Raw genomic sequence first — 27,997 nt, 5'->3', positions numbered from 1 at the left:
CGTGGGTTGCAGGTAACCTAGTGGTTGGGCCAATAACTGAAAGGTTGCTGGTTTGAATCCCCGAGCTGACGAGGTGTAACATTTCTCTGTGCCCTTGAGCAAGGTACTTAACCCTAATTGCTCCTGTAAGTTGCTCTGCATAAGAGTGTCTGCTAAATCAGTGGTTCGTAGGACTCCTGGGGGTACTTGGCCTACTTGATGAGACCATAGCCCTTTGGTAAAATGCACATGAGTGGAAAGCAAAATTCAGTTTGGTGGTACATTAACTGAAAACGGTTGGGAGACCAATGTGCTAAATGACCTAAATGTAAACTCTTGGTGCTGTACTCCCCACCTTCTATTGAACGCGGAACCAATATTGTCCAATGACATGACTAGAACGGCCATGGCTAGAAGGGATCCAGCTTTTGTAAAAACAAAAATTAAAATGTCAGATTTTAACTTTTCGAATTATCGTAACAGGATAATTAGGTTAATGTTATGAAAATGGTTTAGAGTTAGATTAAATGCAACAACAACCAAAAAATATATACTTTTTGACGTTAATTTGATCAAAAACTAGATCCCTTTGACCGACTGGAACATGTTGAAGGGACGTTTAGGTTCGAAGGAATTGGCTCAGAGCTCCTGTCACTCTTCAGCATCATCTTGTTGTGAAAACGAAATGACATCAAAAAAACGAACTAAAGTATAGCTAAAACAGATCCATTTTCATTTCGCTATTTTATCAGCTTGAGATATTATCTCAGTCGGAACGCAGAATTTAATACTAAGTGTATATCAATACGTCATTCTTCAGTTGTATTCAATGGAAAAACGGAATGGCCACCACGGCGAGAATGAACCGGAGACCGGGGAAAACGAAGAAACGGCGCCTGCTCCACCGAAACAGTCGTGTTCAAGGAGTGACGAGTCGAATATTTTTATATTAGACGGTAACAACACGGAGACGACCACGACCGGGGGTTGTGCCACTACCGACGAACGACGCACATCCACATCCAACTATTCGTCGAGGCAAAAGATTGACTCCCTGGGAAAAATCAGGCCACGTATGTCGAACCAGTAAATTATACTTCATTTTTTAACCTATTTTGTTAATGTTAGTCTAACGGCAGCATAATAGATGCGACCCTGTCATTTCCAGTTCTACAATGTGACTGTATGTTTCTCCAGCAGACAGACAAGATGGCGTCTCAGTGCACACTGCCTTGGAGGAGCACCGTGTTTACACAGCGGTCTACTGTTATTCTCATATTTATTAGCGTTGTATTTGAAGCAAATCGTTCAATAAGCTTTTGTGTCACGATTGCCCGACATTTTTGAAGAAACAGTTGACACATTTTTAATACATATATTGTAGTGTTATTTGATGCCAAACTTTACAGATGAGTTGGGATTGCGCAGTAACCCCAGTGCTGTCAATGATAACTCATTGTGTACTGTGGAGTGTGTTGTTGACATTTTGATTTGCTGTTCACCCTCCCTCCTAATCACTTCCAGACCTGTCTCTATGCGGCAGCTCTATTTGTATGTACTGTTGCTGACATTTTGATGAACAAAGATGTATTTCCTCATCCTCTTTCTGTTTGGTCTCTGTGCCTGTACAGCCTTCCCTTGGTTTGGGATGGACATCGGTGGCACCCTGGTGAAGCTGGTCTACTTTGAGCCCAAAGATATCACAGCCGAGGAGGAGCAGGAGGAGGTAGAGAACCTAAAGAGCATCCGGCGCTACCTGACCTCCAACATAGCCTACGGTAAGAATCAAATCACATTTTTATTAGTCACATATACACATGGTTAGTAGATGTTAATGTGAGTGTAGCATAATGCTTGTGCTTCTAGTTCCGACACTGCAGTAATATCTAACAAGTAATCTAACAATTCCCCCAACAACGACCTAATACACACAAATCTAAAGGGGTGAATGAGAAGATGTACATATGAGTATATGGATGAGCGATGTCCGAGCAGCATAGGCAAGGTGTAATAGATGGTATAAAATACAGTGTGTATATGTATATATATGTATATATGTGATATGAGTAATGTAAGATATGTAAACATTACTTAAAGTGGCATTGTTTAAAGTGACTAGTGATCCATTTGTTAAAGTGTCCAGTGATTGGGTCTCAATGTAGGCAGCAGCCTCTCTGCTAGTGACGGCTGTTTAGCAGTCTGATGGCCTTGAGATAGAAGCTGTTTTTCAGTCTCTCGACTTGTGCTTCTAGTTCCGACAGTGCAGCAATATCTAACAATTCCACAACAACTACTTAATACACACAAATCTAAGTAAAGGGATGGAATAAGAATATGTGTATATATATGGATGACTGACATAAGCAAGATGCAATATATGGTATACGAGTATACAGTATATCCATATTGGATGGGTAATGCAAGATATATAAACATTATTAAAGTGACTAGTGATCCATTTATTAGTGGCCAATGATTTCAAGTCAGTATGTTGGCAGTAGCCTCTCTGTGCTAGTGGTGGCTGTTTTAACAGTCTGATGGCCTTGAGATAGAAGCTATTTTTCAGTCTCCTGGTCCCAGCTTACCTTTGGTAAGACCTCACCTGGCCCAGACTATAGACCTAACACAGCCTACGGTAAGACCTCACCTGGCCCAGACTATAAACCTAACACAGCCTACGGTAAGACCTCACCTGGCCCAGAATATAAACCTAGCACAGCCTACGGTAAGACCTCACCTGGCCCAGACTATAAACCTAGCACAGCCTACGGTAAGAGCTCACCTGGCCCAGACTATAGACTAACACAGCCTATGGTAAGAGCTCACCTGGCCCAGACTATAGACCTAACACAGCCTATGGTAAACTCACCTGGCCCAGACTATAGACATAACACAGCCTATGGTAAGACCTCACATGCCATGTCATTTTCAATTGTATTGATTGTCCATTACAGGTGTTCACAGGGAACAGGTATAGCCTACAGAATGTTAAAACACCTCTGAGGTTTAGATGAGGTTTACATTATCAGGCTGACAGTCAGTCCATCGAGAAGGGCTGACAGTCAGTCCATCGAGGAGGGCTGACAGTCAGTCCATCGAGGAGGGCTGACAGTCAGTCCATCGAGGAGGGCTGACAGTCAGTCCATCGAGGAGGGCTGACAGACAGTCCATCGAGGAGGGCTGACAGTCAGTCCATCGAGGAGGGCTGACAGTCAGTCCATCGAGGAGGGCTGACAGTCAGTCCATCGAGGAGGGCTGACAGTCAGTCCATCGAGAAGGGCTGACAGTCAGTCCATCGAGAAGGGCTGACAGTCAGTCCATCGAGAAGGGCTGACAGTCAGTCCATCGAGAAGGGCTGACAGTCAGTCCATCGAGAAGGGCTGACAGTCAGTCCATCGAGAAGGGCTGACAGTCAGTCCATCGAGAAGGGCTGACAGTCAGTCCATCGAGGAGGGCTGACAGTCAGTCCATCGAGAAGGGCTGACAGTCAGTCCATCGAGGAGGGCTGACAGTCAGTCCATCGAGGAGGGCTGACAGTCAGTCCATCTAGAAGATTCACTAAATCCAGTAGCAAAGCATATGTACCTATCAAACTGGTACGTACCCCATAATGAGAGAGAGCCCAACATTTACATTGTCTCTGCATAACAATATAAGTGTAATTACAAGACTATATACAGGGCCTTCAGAAAGTATTGATACCCCTTGATTTATTCCACATCAACACACAAAACCCCATCATGACAAAGAGAAAACATGTTTTTAGACATTTTAGCAAATGTCTTAAATTAAATACAGAATTAGCTAATTTACTAAATAGCAAATTTACTGATCAAATAATTGAGTTCATGGTGCTGTTACTAAAGTCAGACAGCTAACGTTACAACATAAGACGAGCTAACATTACAACATCAGACGAGCTAACGTTACAACATCAGACGAGCTAACGCTACAACATCAGACGAGCTAACGCTACAACATCAGACGAGCTAACGCTACAACATCAGACGAGCTAACGCTACAACATCAGACGAGCTAACGCTACAACATCAGACGAGCTAACGCTACAACATCAGACGAGCTAACGCTACAACATCAGACGAGCTAACGCTACAACATCAGACGAGCTAACGCTACAACATCAGACGAGCTAACGCTACAACATCAGACGAGCTAACGCTACAACATCAGACGAGCTAACGCTACAACATCAGACGAGCTAACGCTACAACATGAGACGAGCTAACGCTACAACATGAGACAGCTAACGCTACAACATGAGACGAGCTAACGCTACAACATCAGACGAGCTAACGCTACAACATGAGACGAGCTAACGCTACAACATCAGACGAGCTAACGCTACAACATCAGACGAGCTAACGCTACAACATCAGACGAGCTAACGCTACAACATCAGACGAGCTAACGCTACAACATCAGACGAGCTAACGCTACAACATCAGACGAGCTAACGCTACAACATCAGACGAGCTAACGCTACAACATCAGACGAGCTAACGTTACAACATCAGACGAGCTAACGCTACAACATCAGACGAGCTAACGCTACAACATCAGACGAGCTAACGCTACAACATCAGACGAGCTAACGCTACAACATCAGACGAGCTAACGCTACAACATCAGACGAGCTAACGTTCGTAACCTAACCAATTCGCTGTAGTGTTAACTGGTGTACGACTCCTTGCCGTTCCTGAAGTTATAACGCTTTAGCTGCTTACTGGACCCTGGCAATCTGTGTGAAACTAGTTAGTTCGTTAGCTAGTTATCTGTTAACTTGTGTTTTCCCTCTACAGTATGTGGGTCATTTTCAGAATGAGGGAATTAGGTGAAAATGAGTTGTTGCTTGTTAAACAAGTGGATTCAGGGTTAAAGTGTAGCTGGAGCTGGGCCCGGCTTTAGATGGATGCCACTATAGAGGTGAAAGAAACACCACACTCTTTCCCTCTTTCAATACAGTGGATAAGAAGGGGTGTGTGCCAGGTGTCCCCTCTGTCTGAAAGAGATCGATTTTGCCAACAAAGGGTCTCATGCTCTGCTGGCACATTGTAGAACAGATGTCCCCAGGCAGGAAGTGTACAATGTAATAATGTGCAGTGTAGCACAAAGATTTTGTTTTTGTTGTGTTGAACTTGACACTAACGTGTGTGTGTGTGTCTGAGAGTGGGGGGGTTATACTTTCTGTTGCTCATTGAATGTTATTTTCACATGTAGCCTTGTGCACTTGATCGATGTCTATCGTGGCCACTATAATAGAGCAAATATAGAAAGCCTGTTTGTTTCATTATATTTATACTTTAAGATGTTCTTTCCCCCAAGTGAAATATTTAGGTGTGTGTGTGTGGTCACAAGCCTTCTATTATAAAGGCTGTCTTGGAACCAGGATCTGGTGGGGGGTCCCGGGTGGAGAGTATAAGAGGACAGGGCCAGTTAAGGCCAGATCGTTCTTCAAGATGTTCAAATGTTTATAGATGACCAGCAGGGTCAAAAATAATAATCACAAAATGCAGTCTGTCAAGTAGTACCGATTACCAGTGTTGTCACATCCTCCAGTCAAGTAGTACCGATTACCAGTGTTGTCACATCCTCCAGTCAAGTAGTACCGATTACCAGTGTTGTCACATCCTCCAGTGGCCCTGCACTGTATTCCATTACCTGGGTCAGAGCTGATGTTCTATGTAGAACTGAAACCATACCTGCAGGGTTCTACACTGCAGGGTTCTAACTCTTTCCCCTGGTGGCACTGGCGCTACTAACTATTTTACTTGGTGGCTCCAGCACATGATTTGGTCGCACCTAAGTTACTCAATAATGCTTGTGTCCCATAATGCACCTGCATTCCATACAGAAGCAGGCTAATAATGACTAGCCATCTTTTTAAATTAGCTGCCCTTGTGTTCTTATGCTGATTTGGATAGATTTACTGAAAAAGAAAAGAAAAGAGACTCTCTTATAAATCTATATTTATTGCTGATTTTCAAAGTGCCTTCTGTTCTTTTCTGCAAAGTCCTCTAGAGGGCAGAATAACTTATTTTTTTAAAACAATACTTGATACCAAAACAATACCAAGGCCAAAACAAAACGACTGATTTCAGCTGTTTTTTGTTGTTTTTTTTCCAGGTTTTTGCTCTCAAACCACTTTTTTTTTTCATAGAACATCCAATTTTGTTAATTTTCTAAGTCCACAACAGTGCTTAAACCACATCAGGGTACCATTTGAGAAATGTAGATAATTTTAGTGTAGTACCCTGTGTTTGGGTAGCAGTTTTGTAGTGCACTTTTGTGATGGAGGTTTCAAAACAAAATGGCCACTGGATTTATGCAAATAATCCTGATTCTGCCCTTTAGGCATAGGCTACTTTTTTTTAGGGGGGGTTGTACTAATCAATATGGAAATGTTTTTTTTTTTTTTTTTAAGTCAACCATTCGAAAAATGTATTTTAAAAATTAAATAAAAAAATCCTCTAAACTTCACACAATAGCCCATAATGACAGTGAAAACAGGTTTTTTGAAATGTGTGCAAATGTATTAAAAATATAAAAAAATTAAAAAAACAATACCTTATTTTACGTAAGTAATCAGACCCTTTGCTATGAGACCGTAATGTCATCCATTTTAGAATAAGGCTGTGAAGTAGCCAAATGTGAAAGTCAAGGGGTCTGAATACTTTACGAAGGCTCTGTATACAGCTCAGGAAGGCTTCACGCCCCTTTTTTAATTTTACCTTTATTTAACCAGGCAAGTCAGTTAAGAACACATTCTTATTTTCAATGACGGGTTAAACAGTGGGTTAACTGCCTGCCCCTTGACTTTGTTCCACATTTTGTTGTTACAGCCTAAATGCAAAATGGACTAAAAAAAATGTTTTTTTTATCTACACACAATATCCTGTAATGACTTAAGTGAAAATGTGTTTTTAAAAAGGATTGAACTGTCATTTGAACATAATCAAACCTAATTTTAAAAAACAGCGACCTATTATCAAATGTTATAGGTGGCAACATTATAACGTTGATTTAAGTGTTAAAGGATTCTCCATAGGTTTGTAGTACACAAGCATTTCGCTACACTCGCATTAACATCTGCTAACCATGTGTATGTGACAAATAAAATTTGATTTGATTTAGTAGAGCATAACTATAAAATGTACCGTAACTCTCCAGAAGACACAGATGTTCCATGTATAGTACTTAGACTGGGGATGAGTGTTCACTGACGACAAGGTGGTGCTGAGTGAGAGGCTGCCGGGGATGGGTGATGGATGGATGGTGATGGATGGTGATAGATGGTGGTGGATGGATGGATGGATGGTGATGGGGATGGATGGATGGGGATGGATGGATGGGGATGGATGGTGATGGATGGATATGGATGGATGGATATGGATGGATGGATGGATGGATGGATGGGGATGGATGGATGGGGATGGATGGTGATGGATGGATATGGATGGGGATGGATGGATATGGATGGATGGGGATGGATGGGGATGGATGGATATGGATGGATGGATGGGGATGGATGGATGGATGGATGGGGATGGATGGATGGTGATGGGGATGGATGGATGGATGGATGGGGATGGATGGATGGGGATGGATGGTGATGGATGGATATGGATGGATGGATATGGATGGATGGATGGGGATGGATGGATGGGGATGGATGGTGATGGATGGATATGGATGGATGGATGGGGATGGATGGATATGGATGGATGGGGATGGATGGGGATGGATGGATATGGATGGATGGATGGGGATGGATGGATGGATGGATGGGGATGGATGGATGGTGATATGGATGGATGGATGGGGATGGATGGATGGGGATGGATGGATGGGGATGGATGGATGGGGATGGATGGATGGTGATGGATGGATATGGATGGATGGATATGGATGGATGGATATGGATGGATGGATATGGATGGATGGATGGTGATGGATGGGGATGGTGATGGTTGGATGGTGATGGGGATGAATGGGGATGGGGATGGATGGGGATGGATGAATGGGGATGGATGGATGGTGATGGGGATGGATGGATGGGGATGGATGGATGGTGATGGGGATGGATGGATGGGGATGGATGGTGATGGATGGATATGGATGGATGGATGGTGATGGGGATGGATGGATGGTGATGGATGGATATGGATGGATGGATATGGATGGTGATGGATGGGGATGGATGGATGGGGATGGTGATGGATGGATGGGGATGGTGATGGATGGATGGGGATGGTGATGGATGGATGGGGATGGTGATGGATGGGGATGGTGATGGATGGATGGGGATGGATGGGGATGGTGATGGATGGATGGGGATGGTGATGGATGGATGGATGGGGATGGATGGATGGGGATGGTGATGGATGGGGATGGTGATGGATGGGGATGGTGATGGATGGGGATGGATGGGGATGGTGATGGATGGGGATAGGGATGGTGATGGATGGGGATGGATGGATGGGGATGGATGGGGATGGTGATGGATGGATGGGGATGGTGATGGATGGGGATGGTGATGGATGGATGGGGATGGTGATGGATGGGGATGGTGATGGATGGATGGGGATGGATGGATGGGGATGGTGATGGATGGGGATGGTGATGGATGGGGATGGTGATGGATGGGGATGGATGGATGGGGATGGATGGGGATGGTGATGGATGGATGGGGATGGTGATGGATGGGGATGGTGATGGATGGATGGGGATGGTGATGGATGGGGATGGTGATGGATGGGGATGGTGATGGATGGGGATGGTGATGGATGGGGATAGGGATGGTGATGGATGGGGATGGTGATGGATGGGGATGGTGATGGATGGGGATAGGGATGGTGATGGATGGGGATGGTGATGGATGGGGATAGGGATGGTGATGGATGGGGATGGTGATGGATGGGGATAGGGATGGTGATAGATGGATGATGGGGATGGTGCTGGTGATGGTGATAGATGGGGATGGTGATAGATGGTGATGGATGGATGGGGATGGTGATGGATGGGGATGGTGATGGATGGGGATGGTGATGGATGGGTGGGGATGGATGGGTGGGGATGGATGGGTGGGGATGGTGATGGATGGGTGGTGATGGATGGGTGGGGATGGATGGGTGGGGATGGTGATGGATGGGTGGTGATGGATGGTGATGGTTGGATGGGTGGTGATGGATGGGTGGTGATGGATGGTGATGGTTGGATGGGTGGTGATGGATGGGTGGTGATGGATGGGTGGGGATGGATGGATGGATGGATGGATGGAAGCCACCCTAAAGAACAATTTAAAGAAAGAAGAACAATTACAATGGGAAATATCAGCTCAACATTTACAAAGCAGTTTTTATATTTTTGGCCCCCTTTTTCTCCCCAATTTCATGATCTCCAATTGTGATCCAATTACGATCTTGTCTCATGGCTGCAACTCCCCAACGAGCTCGGGAGAGGCGAAAGTCGAGTCATGCGTCCCCCGAAACATGACCCGCCTAACCGCGCTTCTTAAATCTGTTAGAGATCGGGCTTCTTTTTTCAACGTTCTGTTAAAAATCGCGCAACATTTCAACGTCCTGCTACTCATGCCAGGAATATAGTATATGCATATGATTAGTATGTGTGGATAGAAAACACTCTGTTATGATGTCTGTGACTATAACAGAACATGTTTCGTGGTCAAAATCGCAAGGAAACCTGATCACAAAATCGACGAAGAAAAAATCAATCCATCTCGTCGGGTACACAGCAGGAAGAAATGGAAGGGGGAAAGTGGACTACGTTTTCCAAACTTGTTGCTATGGAATACAGATTGCTCCGTGATCAATTTGATTGTTTATTAACGTTTACTAATACCTAAAGTTGGATTACAGAAGTAGTTTGAAGTGTTTTGTCAAAGTTTATAGGCAACTTTTTTAATTTTAAAAATAACGTTGCGTTTAGAAACTGTGTTTTTCCTGGATCACACAGTCTTCATAAATGGACATTTTGGGTATACAAGGACCGATTTAATCGAAAAAAAGACCCAATTGTGATGTTTATGGGACATATAGGAGTGCCAACAAAGAAGCTCGTCAAAGGGAATGAATGTTTTATATTTTATTTCTGCGTTTTGTGTAGCGCCGGCTACGCTAATTCTTTTGTTTACGTCCCCTTCAGGTATTTCGGGGTGTTGCATGCTATCAGATAATAGCTTCTCATGCTTTCGCCGAAAAGCATTTTAAAAATCTGACTTGTTGGCTAGATTCACAATGAGTGTAGCTTCAATTGAGTACCCTGCATGTGTGTTTTAATGAACGTTTGAGTTTTAACGAGTGCTATTAGCATTTGGCGTAGCGCATTTGCATTTATTGTTGGCAAGGTGGGATGCTAGCGCGTTGGGTTGCCTAGAGAGGTTAACACCCGCGCGCTTAACCCGGGAGCCAGCAGCACCAATGTGTCATCTGATGACCGGGGTCGCCTTGCAGGTGCACGGCCTGCCACAAGGGGTCGCTAGAGTGCGATGAGCCAAGTAAAGCCCGCCCCTGGCTAAACCCTCCCCTAACCCGGACGATGCTGGGCCAATTGTGCTCCGCCTTATGGGGCTCCCGGTCACGGCTGGTTGTGGTACAGCTTGGGATCGAACCCCCGGCTGTTGTGACGCAACACCACTGATGCAGTGCTTTAGAGCACTGTGCCACTCGGGAAGACGTGAACATTATCAGGGCCCATATTTAGCACGTTACAAACAGGTGGGACCTGATCCTTGATCAGTACTCCTACTGTAAGACGCTTGATGACTTTGGGCCTATGAACTGGCACTGGTTTCATTCGGTGACAATGTTTACTCACCTTGTTTGTAACTCTGTGTTGTCTGTTCACACTGCTATGCTTTATCTTGGCCAGCTCGCAGTTGCAAATGAGAACTTGTTCTCAACTAGCCTACCTGGTTAAATAAAGGTGAAATTAAAAAATAAAATAAAATTGATCCTCTCCCTGTTTGGCAATGGATCCTCTCCCTGTTTGGTAATTGATCTTCTCCCTGTTTGGTAATTGATCTTCTCCCTGTTTGGTAATTGATCTTCTCCCTGTTTGGTAATTGATCCTCTCCCTGTTTGGCATTGGATCCTCTCCCTGTTTGGCATTGGATCCTCTCCCTGTTTGGTATTGGATCCTCTCCCTGTTTGGCATTGGATCCTCTCCCTGTTTGGTATTGGATCCTCTCCCTGTTTGGCATTGGATCCTCTCCCTGTTTGGCATTGGATCCTCTCCCTGTTTGGCATTGGATCCTCTCCTGTTTGGTATTGGATCCTCTCCCTGTTTGGTATTGGATCCTCTCCCTGTTTGGTATTGGATCCTCTCCTGTTTGGTATTGGATCCTCTCCCTGTTTGGTATTGGATCCTCTCCCTGTTTGGCATTGGATCCTCTCCCTGTTTGGTAATGGATCCTCTCCTGTTTGGTATTGGATCCTCTCCCTGTTTGGTATTGGATCCTCTCCCTGTTTGGTATTGGATCCTCTCCTGTTTGGTAATGGATCCTCTCCCTGTTTGGCATTGGATCCTCTCCTGTTTGGCATTGGATCCTCTCCCTGTTTGGCAATGGATCCTCTCCCTGTTTGGTATTGGATCCTCTCCCTGTTTGGTATTGGATCCTCTCCTGTTTGGTATTGGATCCTCTCCCTGTTTGGTATTTGATCCTCTCCTGTTTGGCATTGGATCCTCTCCCTGTTTGGCATTGGATCCTCTCCCTGTTTGGCATTGGATCCTCTCCTGTTTGGTATTTGATCCTCTCCCTGTTTGGCATTGGATCCTCTCCCTGTTTGGTATTGGATCCTCTCCCTGTTTGGCATTGGATCCTCTCCCTGTTTGGTATTGGATCCTCTCCCTGTTTGGCATTGGATCCTCTCCCTGTTTGGCATTGGATCCTCTCCCTGTTTGGCATTGGATCCTCTCCCTGTTTGGCATTGGATCCTCTCCCTGTTTGGTATTTGATCCTCTCCCTGTTTGGCATTGGATCCTCTCCCTGTTTGGTATTGGATCCTCTCCCTGTTTGGCATTGGATCCTCTCCCTGTTTGGCATTGGATCCTCTCCCTGTTTGGTATTGGATCCTCTCCCTGTTTGGTAATGGATCCTCTCCCTGTTTGGTAATGGATCCTCTCCCTGTTTGGTAATGGATCCTCTCCCTGTTTGGTAATGGATCCTCTCCCTGTTTGGCATTGGATCCTCTCCCTGTTTGGTATTGGATCCTCTCCCTGTTTGGTAATGGATCCTCTCCCTGTTTGGTATTGGATCCTCTCCCTGTTTGGTAATGGATCCTCTCCCTGTTTGGTAATGGATCCTCTCCCTGTTTGGCATTGGATCCTCTCCCTGTTTGGCATTGGATCCTCTCCCTGTTTGGTATTGGATCCTCTCCCTGTTTGGCATTGGATCCTCTCCCTGTTTGGCATTGGATCCTCTCCCTGTTTGGTAATGGATCCTCTCCCTGTTTGGTAATGGATCCTCTCCCTGTTTGGTATTTGATCCTCTCCCTGTTTGGCATTGGATCCTCTCCCTGTTTGGTATTGGATCCTCTCCCTGTTTGGCATTGGATCCTCTCCCTGTTTGGTATTGGATCCTCTCCCTGTTTGGTAATGGATCGGAGTCCTCTCTCTGAAGGTTGCCTCCTCTTTTGCACCCTCTCTCGTGGTTGAAAGAAGATAAGATCCAACAATGAGTCTTAATCAAAAAGTTGAAAAATAGGATGTGTTTCTAGATAAAATAGTTGTTGCTAGTAAGGACAAGGCATATAGCTAGCTTGCTAGTTAACTTATTATCTTTGAGAAGGTTGTTTACTTATGCACTACTAGCAAGCTAGCTAACGCAGTAAAGCTATATTTACCATTTCAATATGACGCAAACCTCAACGAAAATCCCAAATCCTGGTAGCCTAGCGTCTAAGAAAGGTCACTTTTTCAAACCCCCTTTCCGGCAAGGTGGAGTTCAGGGTTAATGAATGTTGCTGCACGGATCTCGAGAAGGGTGCAACTGCAGACCGCAATTCGTGGGCGTTCCGTCATGTGGTCATTCCCAGGACCCCCCCCCCAGTAGAAGTAGTTGGAATGCCCAGATGCAGGAATGCCCAGATGCAGGAATGCCTTGAATTGCGGTCTGCAGATGCACCCTTCTGGATGTCCGTGCAGCAACATTCATTAACCCTAAGCTCATGGGATATGTATCTGGGGGTGTGTGTGTGTGTGTGTATCTGAGGGTGTGTGTGTGTATCTGAGGGGAGGGGGGGTGGGTAAAAAACAAAAAAAAACACTATGGACTAAGACGAGTATTCCTTCTGACGGTGAATCTGCTAGGTAAGACTGGGATCAGAGATGTTCACCTGGAGATGAAGGACCTGGCGATATGCGGACGCACAGGGAACCTCCACTTCATCCGCTTCCCCACCCAGGATCTGCCGGCCTTCCTACAGATGGCACGCAACAAACACTTCTCCAGCCTCCACACCACCCTCTGTGCCACCGGAGGGGGTGCGTACAAGTTTGAGTTCGACTTCCGCCAGGTGGGTACAGTAAATGGGGAAAAGATTTTAGCGGGAAAGAGAGCGACCATCCCTCCTAGTTACTGGAATGTTTTGCAGGTTAGCGTTTCTCATCCTGAATGTTGTTCTGGAGGCAGCTCCTCAGTGGTCACTAGCAGGTTAGCGTTTCTCATCCTGAATGTTGTTCTGGAGGCAGCTCCTCAGTGGTCACTAGCAGGTTAGCGTTTCTCATCCTGAATGTTGTTCTGGAGGCAGCTCCTCAGTGGTCACTAGCAGGTTAGCGTTTCTCATCCTGAATGTTGTTCTGGAGGCAGCTCCTCAGTGGTCACTAGCAGGTTAGCGTTTCTCATCCTGAATGTTGTTCTGGAGGCAGCTCCTCAGTGTCACCACATGATCAGAAAGGCAAATGTTTTTCTTCCTGATGTTAATTGATTTTCAGTGAATCTATGCACAAAACATTAGGAACAGCTGCTCTTTCCATGACAGACTGACCAGGTGAATCCAGGTGAAAGCTATGATCCCTTATGATGATGTCACTTGTTAAATCCACTTCAATCAGTGTAGATGAAAAGGAGGAGACGGGTTAAAGTAGGCTTTTTAAACCTTGAGACAATTGAGACATGGGTTGTGGGTGTTGGCCAGTGAGGGTGGACGGGCAAGACAATAGATTTAGGTGCCTTTGAACAGGTTATGGTAGTAGGTGCCAGGTGCACCGGTTTGTGTCAGGAACTGCAACGCTGCTGGGTTTTTCACACTCAACAGTTTCCTGTGTGTATCAAGAATGGTCCACCACCCAAAGGACACCCAGACAACTTGACAACAGTGGGAAGCATTGGAGACAACATGGGCCAGCATCCCTGTGGAACGCTTTCGACACCTTGTAGAGTCAACATGGACCAACATCCCTGTGGAACGCTTTCGACACCTTGTAGAGTCAACATGGGCCAGCATCCCTGTGGAACGCTTTCGACACCTTGTAGAGTCAACATGGGCCAGCATCCCTGTGGAACGCTTTCGACACCTTGTAGAGTCAACATGGGCCAGCATCCCTGTGGAACGCTTTCGACACCTTGTAGAGTCAACATGGGCCAGCATCCCTATGGAACGCTTTAGACACCTTGTAGAGTCAACATGGGCCAGCATCCCTGTGGAACGCTTTAGACACCTTGTAGAGTCAACATGGGCCAGCATCCCTGTGGAACGCTTTAGACACCTTGTAGAGTCAACATGGGCCAGCATCCCTGTGGAACGCTTTAGACACCTTGTAGAGTCAACATGGGCCAGCATCCCTGTGGAACGCTTTGGACACCTTGTAGAGTCAACATGGACCAGCATCCCTGTGGAACGCTTTAGACACCTTGTAGAGTCAACATGGGCCAGCATCCCTGTGGAACGCTTTAGACACCTTGTAGAGTCAACATGGGCCAGCATCCCTGTGGAACGCTTTAGACACCTTGTAGAGTCAACATGGGCCAGCATCCCTGTGGAACACTTTAGACACCTTGTAGAGTCAACATGGGCCAGCATCCCTGTGGAACGCTTTAGACACCTTGTAGAGTCAACATGGGCCAGCATCCCTGTGGAACGCTTTAGACACCTTGTAGAGTCAACATGGGCCAGCATCCCTGTGGAACACTTTAGACACCTTGTAGAGTCAACATGGGCCAGCATCCCTGTGGAACGCTTTAGACACCTTGTAGAGTCAACATGGGCCAGCATCCCTGTGGAACGCTTTAGACACCTTGTAGAGTCAACATGGGCCAGCATCCCTGTGGAACGCTTTAGACACCTTGTAGAGTCAACATGGGCCAGCATCCCTGTGGGCACGCTTTAGACACCTTGTAGAGTCAACATGGGCCAGCATCCCTGTGGAACGCTTTAGACACCTTGTAGAGTCAACATGGGCCAGCATCCCTGTGGAACGCTTTAGACACCTTGTAGAGTCAACATGGGCCAGCATCCCTGTGGAACGCTTTAGACACCTTGTAGAGTCAACATGGGCCAGCATCCCTGTGGAACGCTTTAGACACCTTGTAGAGTCAACATGGACCAGCATCCCTGTGGAACGCTTTAGACACCTTGTAGAGTCAACATGGGCCAGCATCCCTGTGGAACGCTTTAGACACCTTGTAGAGTCAACATGGGCCAGCAGCCCTGTGGAACGCTTTAGACACCTTGTAGAGTCGACATGGGCCAGCATCCCTGTGGAACGCTTTAGACACCTTGTAGAGTCGACATGGACCAGCATCCCTGTGGAACGCTTTAGACACCTTGTAGAGTCAACATGGGCCAGCATCCCTGTGGAACACTTTAGACACCTTGTAGAGTCAACATGGGCCAGCATCCCTGTGGAACGCTTTAGACACCTTGTAGAGTCAACATGGGGCCAGCATCCCTGTGGAACGCTTTAGACACCTTGTAGAGTCAACATGGGGCCAGCATCCCTGTGGAACGCTTTAGACACCTTGTAGAGTCAACATGGGCCAGCATCCCTGTGGAACGCTTTAGACACCTTGTAGAGTCAACATGGGCCAGCATCCCTGTGGAACGCTTTAGACACCTTGTAGAGTCAACATGGGGCCAGCATCCCTGAGGAACGCTTTAGACACCTTGTAGAGTCAACATGGGCCAGCATCCCTGTGGAACGCTTTAGACACCTTGTAGAGTCAACATGGGCCAGCATCCCTGTGGAACGCTTTAGACACCTTGTAGAGTCAACATGGGCCAGCATCCCTGTGGAACGCTTTAGACACCTGGTAGAGTCAACATGGGCCAGCATCCCTGTGGAACGCTTTAGACACCTGGTAGAGTCAACATGGGCCAGCATCCCTGTGGAACGCTTTAGACACCTGGTAGAGTCAACATGGGCCAGCATCCCTGTGGAACGCTTTAGACACCTTGTAGAGTCAACATGGGCCAGCATCCCTGTGGAACGCTTTAGACACCTTGTAGAGTCAACATGGGCCAGCATCCCTGTGGAACGCTTTAGACACCTTGTAGAGTCAACATGGGCCAGCATCCATGTGGAACGCTTTAGACACCTTGTAGAGTCAACATGGGCCAGCATCCCTGTGGAACGCTTTAGACACCTTGTAGAGTCAACATGGACCAGCATCCCTGTGGAACGCTTTAGACACCTTGTAGAGTCAACATGGACCAGCATCCCTGTGGAACGCTTTAGACACCTTGTAGAGTCAACATGGGCCAGCATCCCTGTGGAACGCTTTAGACACCTTGTAGAGTCAACATGGGTCAGCATCCCTGTGGAACGCTTTAGACACCTTGTAGAGTCAACATGGGTCAGCATCCCTGTGGAACGCTTTAGACACCTTGTAGAGTCAACATGGACCAGCATCCCTGAGGAACGCTTTGGACACCTTGTAGAGACAACATGGGCCAGCATCCCTGTGGAACGCTTTAGACACCTTGTAGAGTCAACATGGGCCAGCATCCCTGTGGAACGCTTTAGACACCTTGTAGAGTCAACATGGACCAGCATCCCTGTGGAACGCTTTAGACACCTTGTAGAGTCCACATGGGCCAGCATCCCTGTGGAACGCCCTCGACACCTTGTAGAGTCCACATGGACCAGCATCCCTGTGGAACGCTTTAGACACCTTGTAGAGTCAACATGGGCCAGCATCCCTGTGGAACGCTTTAGACACCTTGTAGAGTCAACATGGACCAGCATCCCTGTGGAACGCCCTCGACACCTTGTAGAGTCAACATGGACCAGCATCCCTGTGGAACGCTTTAGACACCTTGTAGAGTCAACATGGGCCAGCATCCCTATGGAACGCTTTAGACACCTTGTAGAGTCAACATGGACCAGCATCCCTGTGGAACGCCCTCGACACCTTGTAGAGTCAACATGGACCAGCATCCCTGTGGAACGCTTTAGACACCTTGTAGAGTCAACATGGGCCAGCATCCCTGTGGAACGCTTTAGACACCTTGTAGAGTCAACATGGGCCAGCATCCCTGTGGAACGCTTTAGACACCTTGTAGAGTCAACATGGGCCAGCATCCCTGTGGAACGCTTTAGACACCTTGTAGAGTCAACATGGGCCAGCATCCCTGTGGAACGCTTTAGACACCTTGTAGAGTCAACATGGGCCAGCATCCCTGTGGAACGCTTTAGACACCTTGTAGAGTCCACATGGACCAGCATCCCTGTGGAACGCCCTCGACACCTTGTAGAGTCCACATGGACCAGCATCCCTGTGGAACGCCCTCGACACCTTGTAGAGTCCACATGGACCAGCATCCCTGTGGAACGCCCTCGACACCTTGTAGAGTCAACATGGACCAGCATCCCTGTGGAACGCCCTCGACACCTTGTAGAGTCAACATGGACCAGCATCCCTGTGGAACGCTTTAGACACCTTGTAGAGTCAACATGGGCCAGCATCCCTGTGGAACGCTTTAGACACCTTGTAGAGTCAACATGGGCCAGCATCCCTGTGGAACGCTTTAGACACCTTGTAGAGTCAACATGGGCCAGCATCCCTGTGGAACGCTTTAGACACCTTGTAGAGTCAACATGGGCCAGCATCCCTGTGGAACGCTTTAGACACCTTGTAGAGTCAACATGGGCCAGCATCCCTGTGGAACGCTTTAGACACCTTGTAGAGTCCACATGGACCAGCATCCCTGTGGAACGCCCTCGACACCTTGTAGAGTCCACATGGACCAGCATCCCTGTGGAACGCCCTCGACACCTTGTAGAGTCCATGTCCTGACGAACTGAGGCTGTTCTGAGGGCAAAAGGGGAAGGTGTTCCTAATGTTTAGTATAGTCAGTAAATGTATTAGGCATTTTTTTTTATATATTTTTTAAATGCTCTTATATGATGAATTGAGGAAAATAACTTCCTGTTCTCAGATGGCTGACCTCTCCTCTCTCTTCAGATGGCTGACCTCCTCTCCTCTCTCTTCAGATGGCTGACCTCCTCTCCTCTCTCCTCAGATGGCTGACCTCCTCTCCTCTCTCTTCAGATGGCTGACCTCCTCTCCTCTCTCCTCTCCTCTCTCTTCAGATGGCTGACCTCCTCTCCTCAGATGGCTGACCTCCTCTCCTCTCTCTTCAGATGGCTGACCTCCTCTCCTCTCTCCTCAGATGGCTGACCACCTCTCCTCTCTCTTCAGATGGCTGACCTCCTCTCCTCAGATGGCTGACCTCCTCTCTTCAGATGGCTGACCTCCTCTCCTCAGATGGCTGACCTCCTCTCCTCTCTCTTCAGATGGCTGACCTCCTCTCCTCTCTCCTCAGATGGCTGACCACCTCTCCTCTCTCTTCAGATGGCTGACCTCCTCTCCTCAGATGGCTGACCTCCTCTCCTCTCTCTTCAGATGGCTGACCTCCTCTCCTCTCTCCTCAGATGGCTGACCTCCTCTCCTCTCTCCTCAGATGGCTGACCTCCTCTCCTCTCTCCTCTCCTCTCTCTTCAGATGGCTGACCTCCTCTCCTCAGATGGCTGACCTCCTCTCCTCTCTCTTCAGATGGCTGACCTCCTCTCCTCTCTCCTCAGATGGCTGACCACCTCTCCTCTCTCTTCAGATGGCTGACCTCCTCTCCTCAGATGGCTGACCTCCTCTCCTCTCTCCTCAGATGGCTGACCTCCTGTCCTCTCCTCAGATGGCTGACCTCCTCTCTCCTCAGATGGCTGACCACCTCTCCTCTCTCCTCAGATGGCTGACCACCTCTCCTCTCTCCTCAGATGGCTGACCTCCTCTCCTCTCTCCTCAGATGGCTGACCTCCTCTCCTCTCTCCTCAGATGGCTGACCTCTCTCCTCAGATGGCTGACCTCCTCTCCTCTCTCCTCAGATGGCTGACCACCTCTCCTCTCTCCTCAGATGGCTGACCACCTCTCCTCTCTCCTCAGATGGCTGACCTCCTCTCCTCTCTCCTCAGATGGCTGACCTCCTCTCCTCAGATGGCTGACCACCTCTCCTCTCTCCTCAGATGGCTGACCTCCTCTCCTCTCTCCTCAGATGGCTGACCTCCTCTCCACTCTCCTCAGATGGCTGACCTCCTCTCCTCAGATGGCTGACCTCCTCTCCTCAGATGGCTGACCTCCTCTCCTCTCTCCTCAGATGGCTGACCACCTCTCCTCTCTCCTCAGATGGCTGACCTCCTCTCCTCTCTCCTCAGATGGCTGACCTCTCTCCTCAGATGGCTGACCTCCTCTCTTCTCTCTTTTCAGATGGCTGACCTCTCTCCTCAGATGGCTGACCTCCTCTCCTCTCTCCTCAGATGGCTGACCTCCTCTCCTCTCTCCTCAGATGGCTGACCTCCTCTCCTCTCTCCTCACATGGCTGACCTCCTCTCCTCTCTCCTCAGATGGCTGACCACCTCTCCTCTCTCCTCAGATGGCTGACCACCTCTCCTCAGATGGCTGACCTCCTCTCCTCTCTCCTCAGATGGCTGACCTCCTCTCCTCTCTCCTCAGATGGCTGACCTCTCTCCTCAGATGGCTGACCACCTCTCCTCTCTCCTCAGATGGCTGACCACCTCTCCTCTCTCCTCAGATGGCTGACCTCCTCTCCTCTCTCCTCAGATGGCTGACCTCCTCTCCTCAGATGGCTGACCACCTCTCCTCTCTCCTCAGATGGCTGACCTCCTCTCCTCTCTCCTCAGATGGCTGACCGCCTCTCCACTCTCCTCAGATGGCTGACCTCCTCTCCTCAGATGGCTGACCTCCTCTCCTCTCTCCTCAGATGGCTGACCTCCTCTCCTCTCTCCTCAGATGGCTGACCACCTCTCCTCTCTCCTCAGATGGCTGACCTCCTCTCCTCTCTCCTCAGATGGCTGACCTCTCTCCTCAGATGGCTGACCTCCTCTCCTCTCTCCTCAGATGGCTGACCTCTCTCCTCAGATGGCTGACCTCCTCTCCTCTCTCCTCAGATGGCTGACCTCCTCTCCTCTCTCCTCACATGGCTGACCTCCTCTCCTCTCTCCTCACATGGCTGACCTCTTCTCCTCTCTCCTCAGATGGCTGACCTCCTCTCCTCTCTCCTCAGATGGCTGACCTCTCCTCTCTCCTCAGATGGCTGTTCTCCTCTCCTCTCTCCTCAGATGGCTGACCTCCTCTCCTCACGTGGCTGACCTCCTCTCCTCTCTCCTCAGATGGCTGACCTCCTCTCCTCTCTCCTCAGGTGGCTGACCTCCTCTCCTCTCTCCTCAGATGGCTGACCTCCTCTCCTCTCTCCTCAGATAGCTGACCTCCTCTCCTCTCTCCTCAGATGGCTGACCTCCTCTCTCCTCAGATGGCTGACCTCCTCTCCTCAGATGGCTGACCTCCTCTCCTCTCTCCTCAGATGGCTGACCTCCTCTCCTCTCTCCTCAGGTGGCTGACCTCCTCTCCTCTCTCCTCAGATGGCTGACCACCTCTCCTCTCTCCTCAGATGGCTGACCACCTCTCCTCTCTCCTCAGATGGCTGACCTCCTCTCCTCTCTCCTCAGATAGCTGACCTCCTCTCCTCTCTCCTCAGATGGCTGACCTCCTCTCCTCTCTCCTCAGATGGCTGACCTCTCTCCTCAGATGGCTGACCTCTCTCCTCAGATGGCTGACCTCCTCTCCTCTCTCCTCAGATGGCTGACCTCCTCTCCTCTCTCCTCAGATGGCTGACCTCCAGCTGCTGAAGCTAGATGAGCTGGACTGTCTGATACGTGGTGTACTCTACATAGACTCAGTGGTGTCCAGTCCTTCAGAGTGTTACTACTACGAGAACCCTACAGACCCTGAACACTGTGTCCAGAAACCCTTCACTCTGGAGAACCCTTACCCTCTGCTGCTGGTCAACATCGGCTCTGGCGTCAGCATTCTGGCCGTCTACTCCAAGAACAACTACAAACGAGTAACCGGGACCAGGTCAGTGGGTGGTCGAGTCTATCACCTGAGTCTATTAACCACATTCAATCCCCCCCAAAAAAAAAAAAGATATAGACGTACATTTGTGTTCTATTTCCTGCTGTGATTTAATTTCCTGTTTTGCATCACTTCACTGGTTTGTTTTGTAACATGTAGCCGAGGCTGAAGGGGGATAAACGTGAAGCACTTCCTCTTCAGAGATGTTTTTCTCTACATGTTGAAAAGGGGCCAAGTTGTACCGTGAACCTGTGAAATGGTTTAGCGTTTTGAACTGACTTGTATTAGCCTATAGGTCGTTGCCAATAAAAGATCACAATAAGATGCACAGCGTTCGATTTTGGCTGCTGGGGGGTAGGTGGCAGACCCCCCAGCTCCGCTAAAACCATTGACAACTAGTCCTTGGTTTATAATGGCGACGGGGGGGTTGGCTACCATTTTACGGCCTCCTAACGAACTGTGCTGTTTTGTACATAATGTTGCTGCTACCGTCTCTTATGACCGAAAACGGACATCAGAACAGCGACTTATCACCACGAATTGGAGAAAGATTTCTCTCTTTAATGAGTCTGACGTGAAGGATATGCTGCTTCTCAGAGCCCAAATCCCCATCATTCACGTGAAGAAAAGACGTGGAAAATAAACTGGATGAGCTCTGTTTGAGACTATCCTACCGACAGGACATTTAAAAACTGTAATATCTTGTGTTTCACCGAGTCGTAGCTGAACGACGACATGGATAATATTAATTTGGCTGTGTTTTCTGTGGATCGGCAGGACAGAACAGCTACGTCTGGTAAGACGAGGGGTGGTGGTCTGTATCTATTTGTCAATAATAGCTGGTTTGTGATGTCTAATATTAAGGACGTCTCAAGGTATTGCTCGCCTGAGGTAGAGTACCTCATGATAAGCTGTAGACCACACTATCTACCAAGAGTTTTATCTATTTACCATCTGTTTTACCTTTCATCTACCAGCATGTCACAGAGGAGAAGAAATTCTAGACTACCTTTACTCCACACACAGACGTGTGCAAAGCTCTCCCTCGCACTCCATTTGGCAAATCTGACCATAATTCTATTCTCCTGATTTCTGCTTACAAGCAAAATCTCAAGCAGGAAGTACCAGTGACTCGCTCAATAAGGAAGTGGTAAGATGACGCGGATGCTACGTAACCGGACTGTTTTGCTAGCACAGACTGGAATACGTTCCGGGATTCATCCAATGGCATTGAGGAATACACAACCTCAGTCGCGGCTTCATTAATTAGTGCATTGACAACGATGTCCCCACAGTGACCATACGTACATATCCCAACCAGAAGCCATGGAGACCTTTAACCTTTAACACAGGTAAACATTCATAAGGCCACGAGGCCAGATGGATTACCAGGACGTGCACTCAAAGCAATGCACATACCAACAGGCAAGTGTCTTCACTGACATTTTCAACCTCTCTCTGACTGAGTCTGTAGTACCTGTTTCAAGCAGACCACCATAGTCCCTGTGCCCAACGCGAAGTTAACCTACCTAAATGACCACCGACCCGTAGCACTCACATCGGTAGCCATGAAGTGCTTTATATCAGTCAACATGGCTAGTTAACAAGCTAATAGCAGATCAGTCAATATGGCTAGTTAACAAGCTAATAACAGATCAGTCAATGTAGCTAGTTAACAAGCTAATAGCAGATCAGTCAATATGGCTAGTTAACAAGCTAATAACAGATCAGTCAATATGGCTAGTTAACAAGCTATCAGTCAATATGGCTAGTTAACAAGCTAATAGCAGATCAGTCAATTTGTAAGTCGCTCTGGATAAGAGCGTCTGCTAAATGACTTAAATGTAAATGTAATATGGCTAGTTAAGAAGCTAATAACAGATCAGTCAATATGGCTAGTTAACAAGCTATCAGTCAATATGGCTAGTTAACAAGCTAATAACAGATCAGTCAATATGGCTAGTTAACAAGCTATCAGTCAATATGGCTAGTTAACAAGCTAATAACAGATCAGTCAATGTAGCTAGTTAACAAGCTAATAACAGATCAGTCAATATGGCTAGTTAACAAGCTAATAACAGATCAGTCAATGTAGCTAGTTAACAAGCTAATAACAGATCAGTCAATATGGCTAGTTAACAAGCTATCAGTCAATATGGCTAGTTAACAAGCTAATAGCAGATCAGTCAATATGGCTAGTTAACAAGCTAATAACAGATCAGTCAATGTAGCTAGTTAACCAGCTAATAACAGATCAGTCAATATGGCTAGTTAACAAGCTAATAGCAGATCAGTCAATATGGCTAGTTAACCAGCTAATAACAGATCAGTCAATATGGCTAGTTAACAAGCTAATAGCAGATCAGTCAATATGGCTAGTTAACAAGCTAATAGCAGATCAGTCAATATGGCTAGTTAACAAGCTAATAACAGATCAGTCAATGTAGCTAGTTAACCAGCTAATAACAGATCAGTCAATATGGCTAGTTAACAAGCTAATAGCAGATCAGTCAATATGGCTAGTTAACAAGCTAATAGCAGATCAGTCAATGTAGCTAGTTAACCAGCTAATAACAGATCAGTCAATATGGCTAGTTAACAAGCTAATAACAGATCAGTCAATATGGCTAGTTAACCAGCTAATAACAGATCAGTCAATATGGCTAGTTAACAAGCTAATAGCAGATCAGTCAATATGGCTAGTTAACAAGCTAATAGCAGATCAGTCAATATGGCTAGTTAACAAGCTAATAACAGATCAGTCAATATGGCTAGTTAACAAACTAATAGCACTCCTTGTGTTCTGACAAGAAATGGAATTCTCAACCAGACTGGTAGCCAGGCTATGGGAGCTCAACCAGACTGGTAGCCAGGCTATGGGAGCTCAACCAGACTGGTAGCCAGGCTATGGGAGCTCAACCAGACTGGTACCCAGGATATGGGAGCTCAACCAGACTGGTAGCCAGGCTATGGGAGCTCAACCAGACTGGTACCCAGGATATGGGAGCTCAACCAGACTGGTAGCCAGGCTATGGGAGCTCAACCAGACTGGTAGCCAGGCTATGGGAGCTCAACCAGACTGGTAGCCAGGCTATGGGTGCTCAACCAGACTGGTAGCCAAGCTATGGTTGCTCAACCAGACTGGTAGCCAGGCTATGGGAGCTCAACCAGACTGGTAGCCAGGCTATGGGAGCTCAACCAGACTGGTAGCCAGGCTATGGGAGCTCAACCAGACTGGTAGCCAGGCTATGGGAGCTCAACCAGACTGGTAGCCAGGCTATGGGAGCTCCCCTTGCCTCTGTCCTTGGTAGTTTTCCGGTCTGGCACATGACTGCTCAGGCTCTGTCTGTCATCATGGTCCTGTGTGCTGCATGGCTAGAGGCAGGAGGGGACACGGAGCGGTTTCCTTTAGATTCTGATCTTAGGACAGATTTTGAATTTCCACCACCATTCGTTAAGGTTTAGGATTGGGAGAGGGGAAGCTGACCCTAGATCTGTACCTAGGGGAAACGCCCCCCCCTTGGAGCCTAGGAAGTAGGGGCCTGGAACATTTTGGAGTGATTTCTAAGAATATGGTGGTAGGTTACTACAGGTTGTAACCGTGTCCTGTTTTTCCCCATGCAGTCTGGGTGGAGGGACATTCTTGGGGCTGTGCTGTTTACTGACTGGCTGCTCCAGCTTTGAGGAGGCTCTGGAGATGGCGTCGCAGGGGGAGAGCACGCACGTGGATAAGCTAGTACGCGACATCTACGGGGGGGACTACGAGCGCTTCGGCCTCCCCGGCTGGGCTGTGGCCTCCAGGTAAAACCGTTAGCAGTACCCGGGGTGTATTCATTAGTGCACATCGTAGCAAAATGTTTTGCAACAGGTAGCCTAGCGTTTTAAGAACGTTTGGTCAGTAATGGAAAGGTTGCTGGTTCGAATTTCTGAGCCGACTAACTGAAGAATATGTCTGTGCCGTTGAGCAAGGCACTTAAACCTAATTGCTCTTGTAAGTTGCTCTGGACATGATGTAGTTCTGCCTTGTAGTTCTAGAAACATGATGTATTTCTGCCTTGTAGTTCTAGAAACATGATGTATTTCTGCCTTGTAGTTTTAGAAACATGATGTATTTCTGCCTTGTAGTTTTGGGAACATGATGTATTTCTGCCTTGTAGTTTTGGGAACATGATGTATTTCTGCCTTGTAGTTTTAGAAACATGATGTATTTCTGCCTTGTAGTTTTGGGAACATGGTGTGTAAAGAGAAGCGGGAGTCCATTTCTAAAGAGGACCTAGCCAGAGCCACCCTGGTCTCCATCACCAACAACATTGGCTCCATCACCAGGATGGTTGCGCTCAACGAGGTACTTCACAATGCACCCTATTCCCTATGTAGTGCATCACCAGGGCCCTGGTCAATAGTAGTGCACTATATCTAAACTGCCGTAGTGTATTTGTACAAGTTGAAATTGTGAATAAATATAGGAAACGGGCTGCCGTCTCAGGCAGGGAACAGGCTGCCGTCTCAGGCAGGGAACAGGCTGCCGTCTCAGGCGGGGAACGGGCTGCCGTCTCAGGCGGGGAACGGGCTGCCGTCTCAGGCGGGGAACGGGCTGCCGTCTCAGGCAGGGAACGGGCTGCCGTCTCAGGCGGGGAACGGGCTGCCGTCTCAGGCAGGGAACGGGCTGCCGTCTCAGGCAGGGAACAGGCTGCCGTCTCAGGGGGAACGGGCTGCCGTCTCAGGCGGGGAACGGGCTGCCGTCTCAGGGGGAAACGGGCTGCCGTCTCAGGGGGGAACGGGCTGCCGTCTCAGGCGGGGAACGGGCTGCCGTCTCAGGCGGGGAACGGGCTGCCGTCTCAGGCAGGGAACAGGCTGCCGTCTCAGGGGGGGGAACGGGCTGCCGTCTCAGGCGGGGGAACGGGCTGCCGTCTCAGGGGGAACGGGCTGCCGTCTCAGGGGGAACGGGCTGCCGTCTCAGGGGGGAACGGGCTGCCGTCTCAGGCAGGGAACGGGCTGCCGTCTCAGGCGGGGGAACGGGCTGCCGTCTCAGGCAGGGAACAGGCTGCCGTCTCAGGGGGAACGGGCTGCCGTCTCAGGCGGGGGAACGGGCTGCCGTCTCAGGCAGGGAACAGGCTGCCGTCTCAGGGGGGAACGGGCTGCCGTCTCAGGCAGGAACAGGCTGCCGTCTCAGGGGGGAACGGGCTGCCGTCTCAGGCGGGGAACGGGCTGCCGTCTCAGGCGGGGGAACGGGCTGCCGTCTCAGGCAGGGAACGGGCTGCCGTCTCAGGCGGGGAACGGGCTGCCGTCTCAGGCGGGGAACGGGCTGCCGTCTCAGGGGGGAACGGGCTGCCGTCTCAGGGGGGAACGGGCTGCCGTCTCAGGGGGAACGGGCTGCCGTCTCAGGCGGGGAACGGGCTGCCGTCTCAGGGGGAACGGGCTGCCGTCTCCAGGGGGAACGGGCTGCCGTCTCAGGCGGGGAACGGGCTGCCGTCTCAGGCGGGGAACGGGCTGCCGTCTCAGGGGGGAACGGGCTGCCGTCTCAGGCAGGGAACAGGCAGGGAACGGGCTGCCGTCTCAGGCGGGGAACGGGCTGCCGTCTCAGGGGGGAACGGGCTGCCGTCTCAGGCGGGGAACGGGCTGCCGTCTCAGGCGGGGAACGGGCTGCCGTCTCAGGGGGGGAACGGGCTGCCGTCTCAGGGGGAACGGGCTGCCGTCTCAGGCGGGGAACGGGCTGCCGTCTCAGGGGGGAACGGGCTGCCGTCTCAGGCGGGGGAACGGGCTGCCGTCTCAGGCGGGGGAACGGGCTGCCGTCTCAGGCGGGGAACGGGCTGCCGTCTCAGGGGGGGAACGGGCTGCCGTCTCAGGCAGGGAACAGGCAGGGAACGGGCTGCCGTCTCAGGCAGGGAACGGGCTGCCGTCTCAGGGGGAAACGGGCTGCCGTCTCAGGGGGAACAGGCTGCCGTCTCAGGGGGAACGGGCTGCCGTCTCAGGCAGGGAACGGGCTGCCGTCTCAGGCAGGGAACGGGCTGCCGTCTCAGGGGGAACGGGCTGCCGTCTCAGGCGGGGGGAACGGGCTGCCGTCTCAGGCGGGGAACGGGCTGCCGTCTCAGGGGGGAACGGGCTGCCGTCTCAGGCAGGGAACAGGCAGGGAACGGGCTGCCGTCTCAGGCAGGGAACGGGCTGCCGTCTCAGGGGGGAACGGGCTGCCGTCTCAGGGGGAACAGGCTGCCGTCTCAGGGGGAACGGGCTGCCGTCTCAGGCAGGGAACGGGCTGCCGTCTCAGGCAGGGAACGGGCTGCCGTCTCAGGGGGAACGGGCTGCCGTCTCAGGCGGGGAACGGGCTGCCGTCTCAGGGGGGAACGGGCTGCCGTCTCAGGCGGGGAACGGGCTGCCGTCTCAGGGGGAACGGGCTGCCGTCTCAGGCGGGGGAACGGGCTGCCGTCTCAGGCAGGGAACGGGCTGCCGTCTCAGGCGGGGAACGGGCTGCCGTCTCAGGGGGAACGGGCTGCCGTCTCAGGCAGGGAACAGGCAGGGAACGGGCTGCCGTCTCAGGCAGGGAACGGGCTGCCGTCTCAGGGGGGGAACGGGCTGCCGTCTCAGGCAGGGAACAGGCAGGGAACGGGCTGCCGTCTC

General features: G+C 49.4%; 1 protein-coding gene across 7 annotated transcripts in view; it reads left to right on the top strand.

Annotated features, from left to right (window-relative positions):
- The first annotated feature begins 371 nt into the window (after positions 1-371).
- LOC135536291 (pantothenate kinase 2, mitochondrial-like) overlaps positions 372-27,997 on the top strand; it is a 34,719-nt gene continuing 7,093 nt past the window's right edge. For 6 of the 7 annotated variants that reach the window (XR_010454972.1, XR_010454968.1, XR_010454971.1 and 3 more), the window contains exons 1-6: positions 372-1,052; positions 1,611-1,757; positions 13,327-13,532; positions 21,135-21,385; positions 25,007-25,183; positions 25,604-25,727. Coding sequence is in view for 2 of the 7 variants with exons in the window: in XM_064962646.1 (XP_064818718.1) it covers positions 809-1,052; positions 1,611-1,757; positions 13,327-13,532; positions 21,135-21,385; positions 25,007-25,183; positions 25,604-25,727 (1,149 nt within the window). In the remaining 5 variants the exon portion in view is untranslated. Of the gene's footprint in view, positions 1,053-1,178; positions 1,239-1,610; positions 1,758-13,326; positions 13,533-21,134; positions 21,386-25,006; positions 25,184-25,603; positions 25,728-27,997 lie in introns of those variants that run through there. The other variant, XM_064962648.1, reaches the window with a different exon arrangement.

The sequence above is a fragment of the Oncorhynchus masou genome, unplaced genomic scaffold (assembly GCF_036934945.1).
Source record: "Oncorhynchus masou masou isolate Uvic2021 unplaced genomic scaffold, UVic_Omas_1.1 unplaced_scaffold_591, whole genome shotgun sequence".
In the NCBI taxonomy this organism is placed as follows: domain Eukaryota; kingdom Metazoa; phylum Chordata; class Actinopteri; order Salmoniformes; family Salmonidae; genus Oncorhynchus; species Oncorhynchus masou.
Note: the sequence above shows the minus strand (reverse complement) of the source record. Positions and strands in the feature narration are given on the sequence as shown.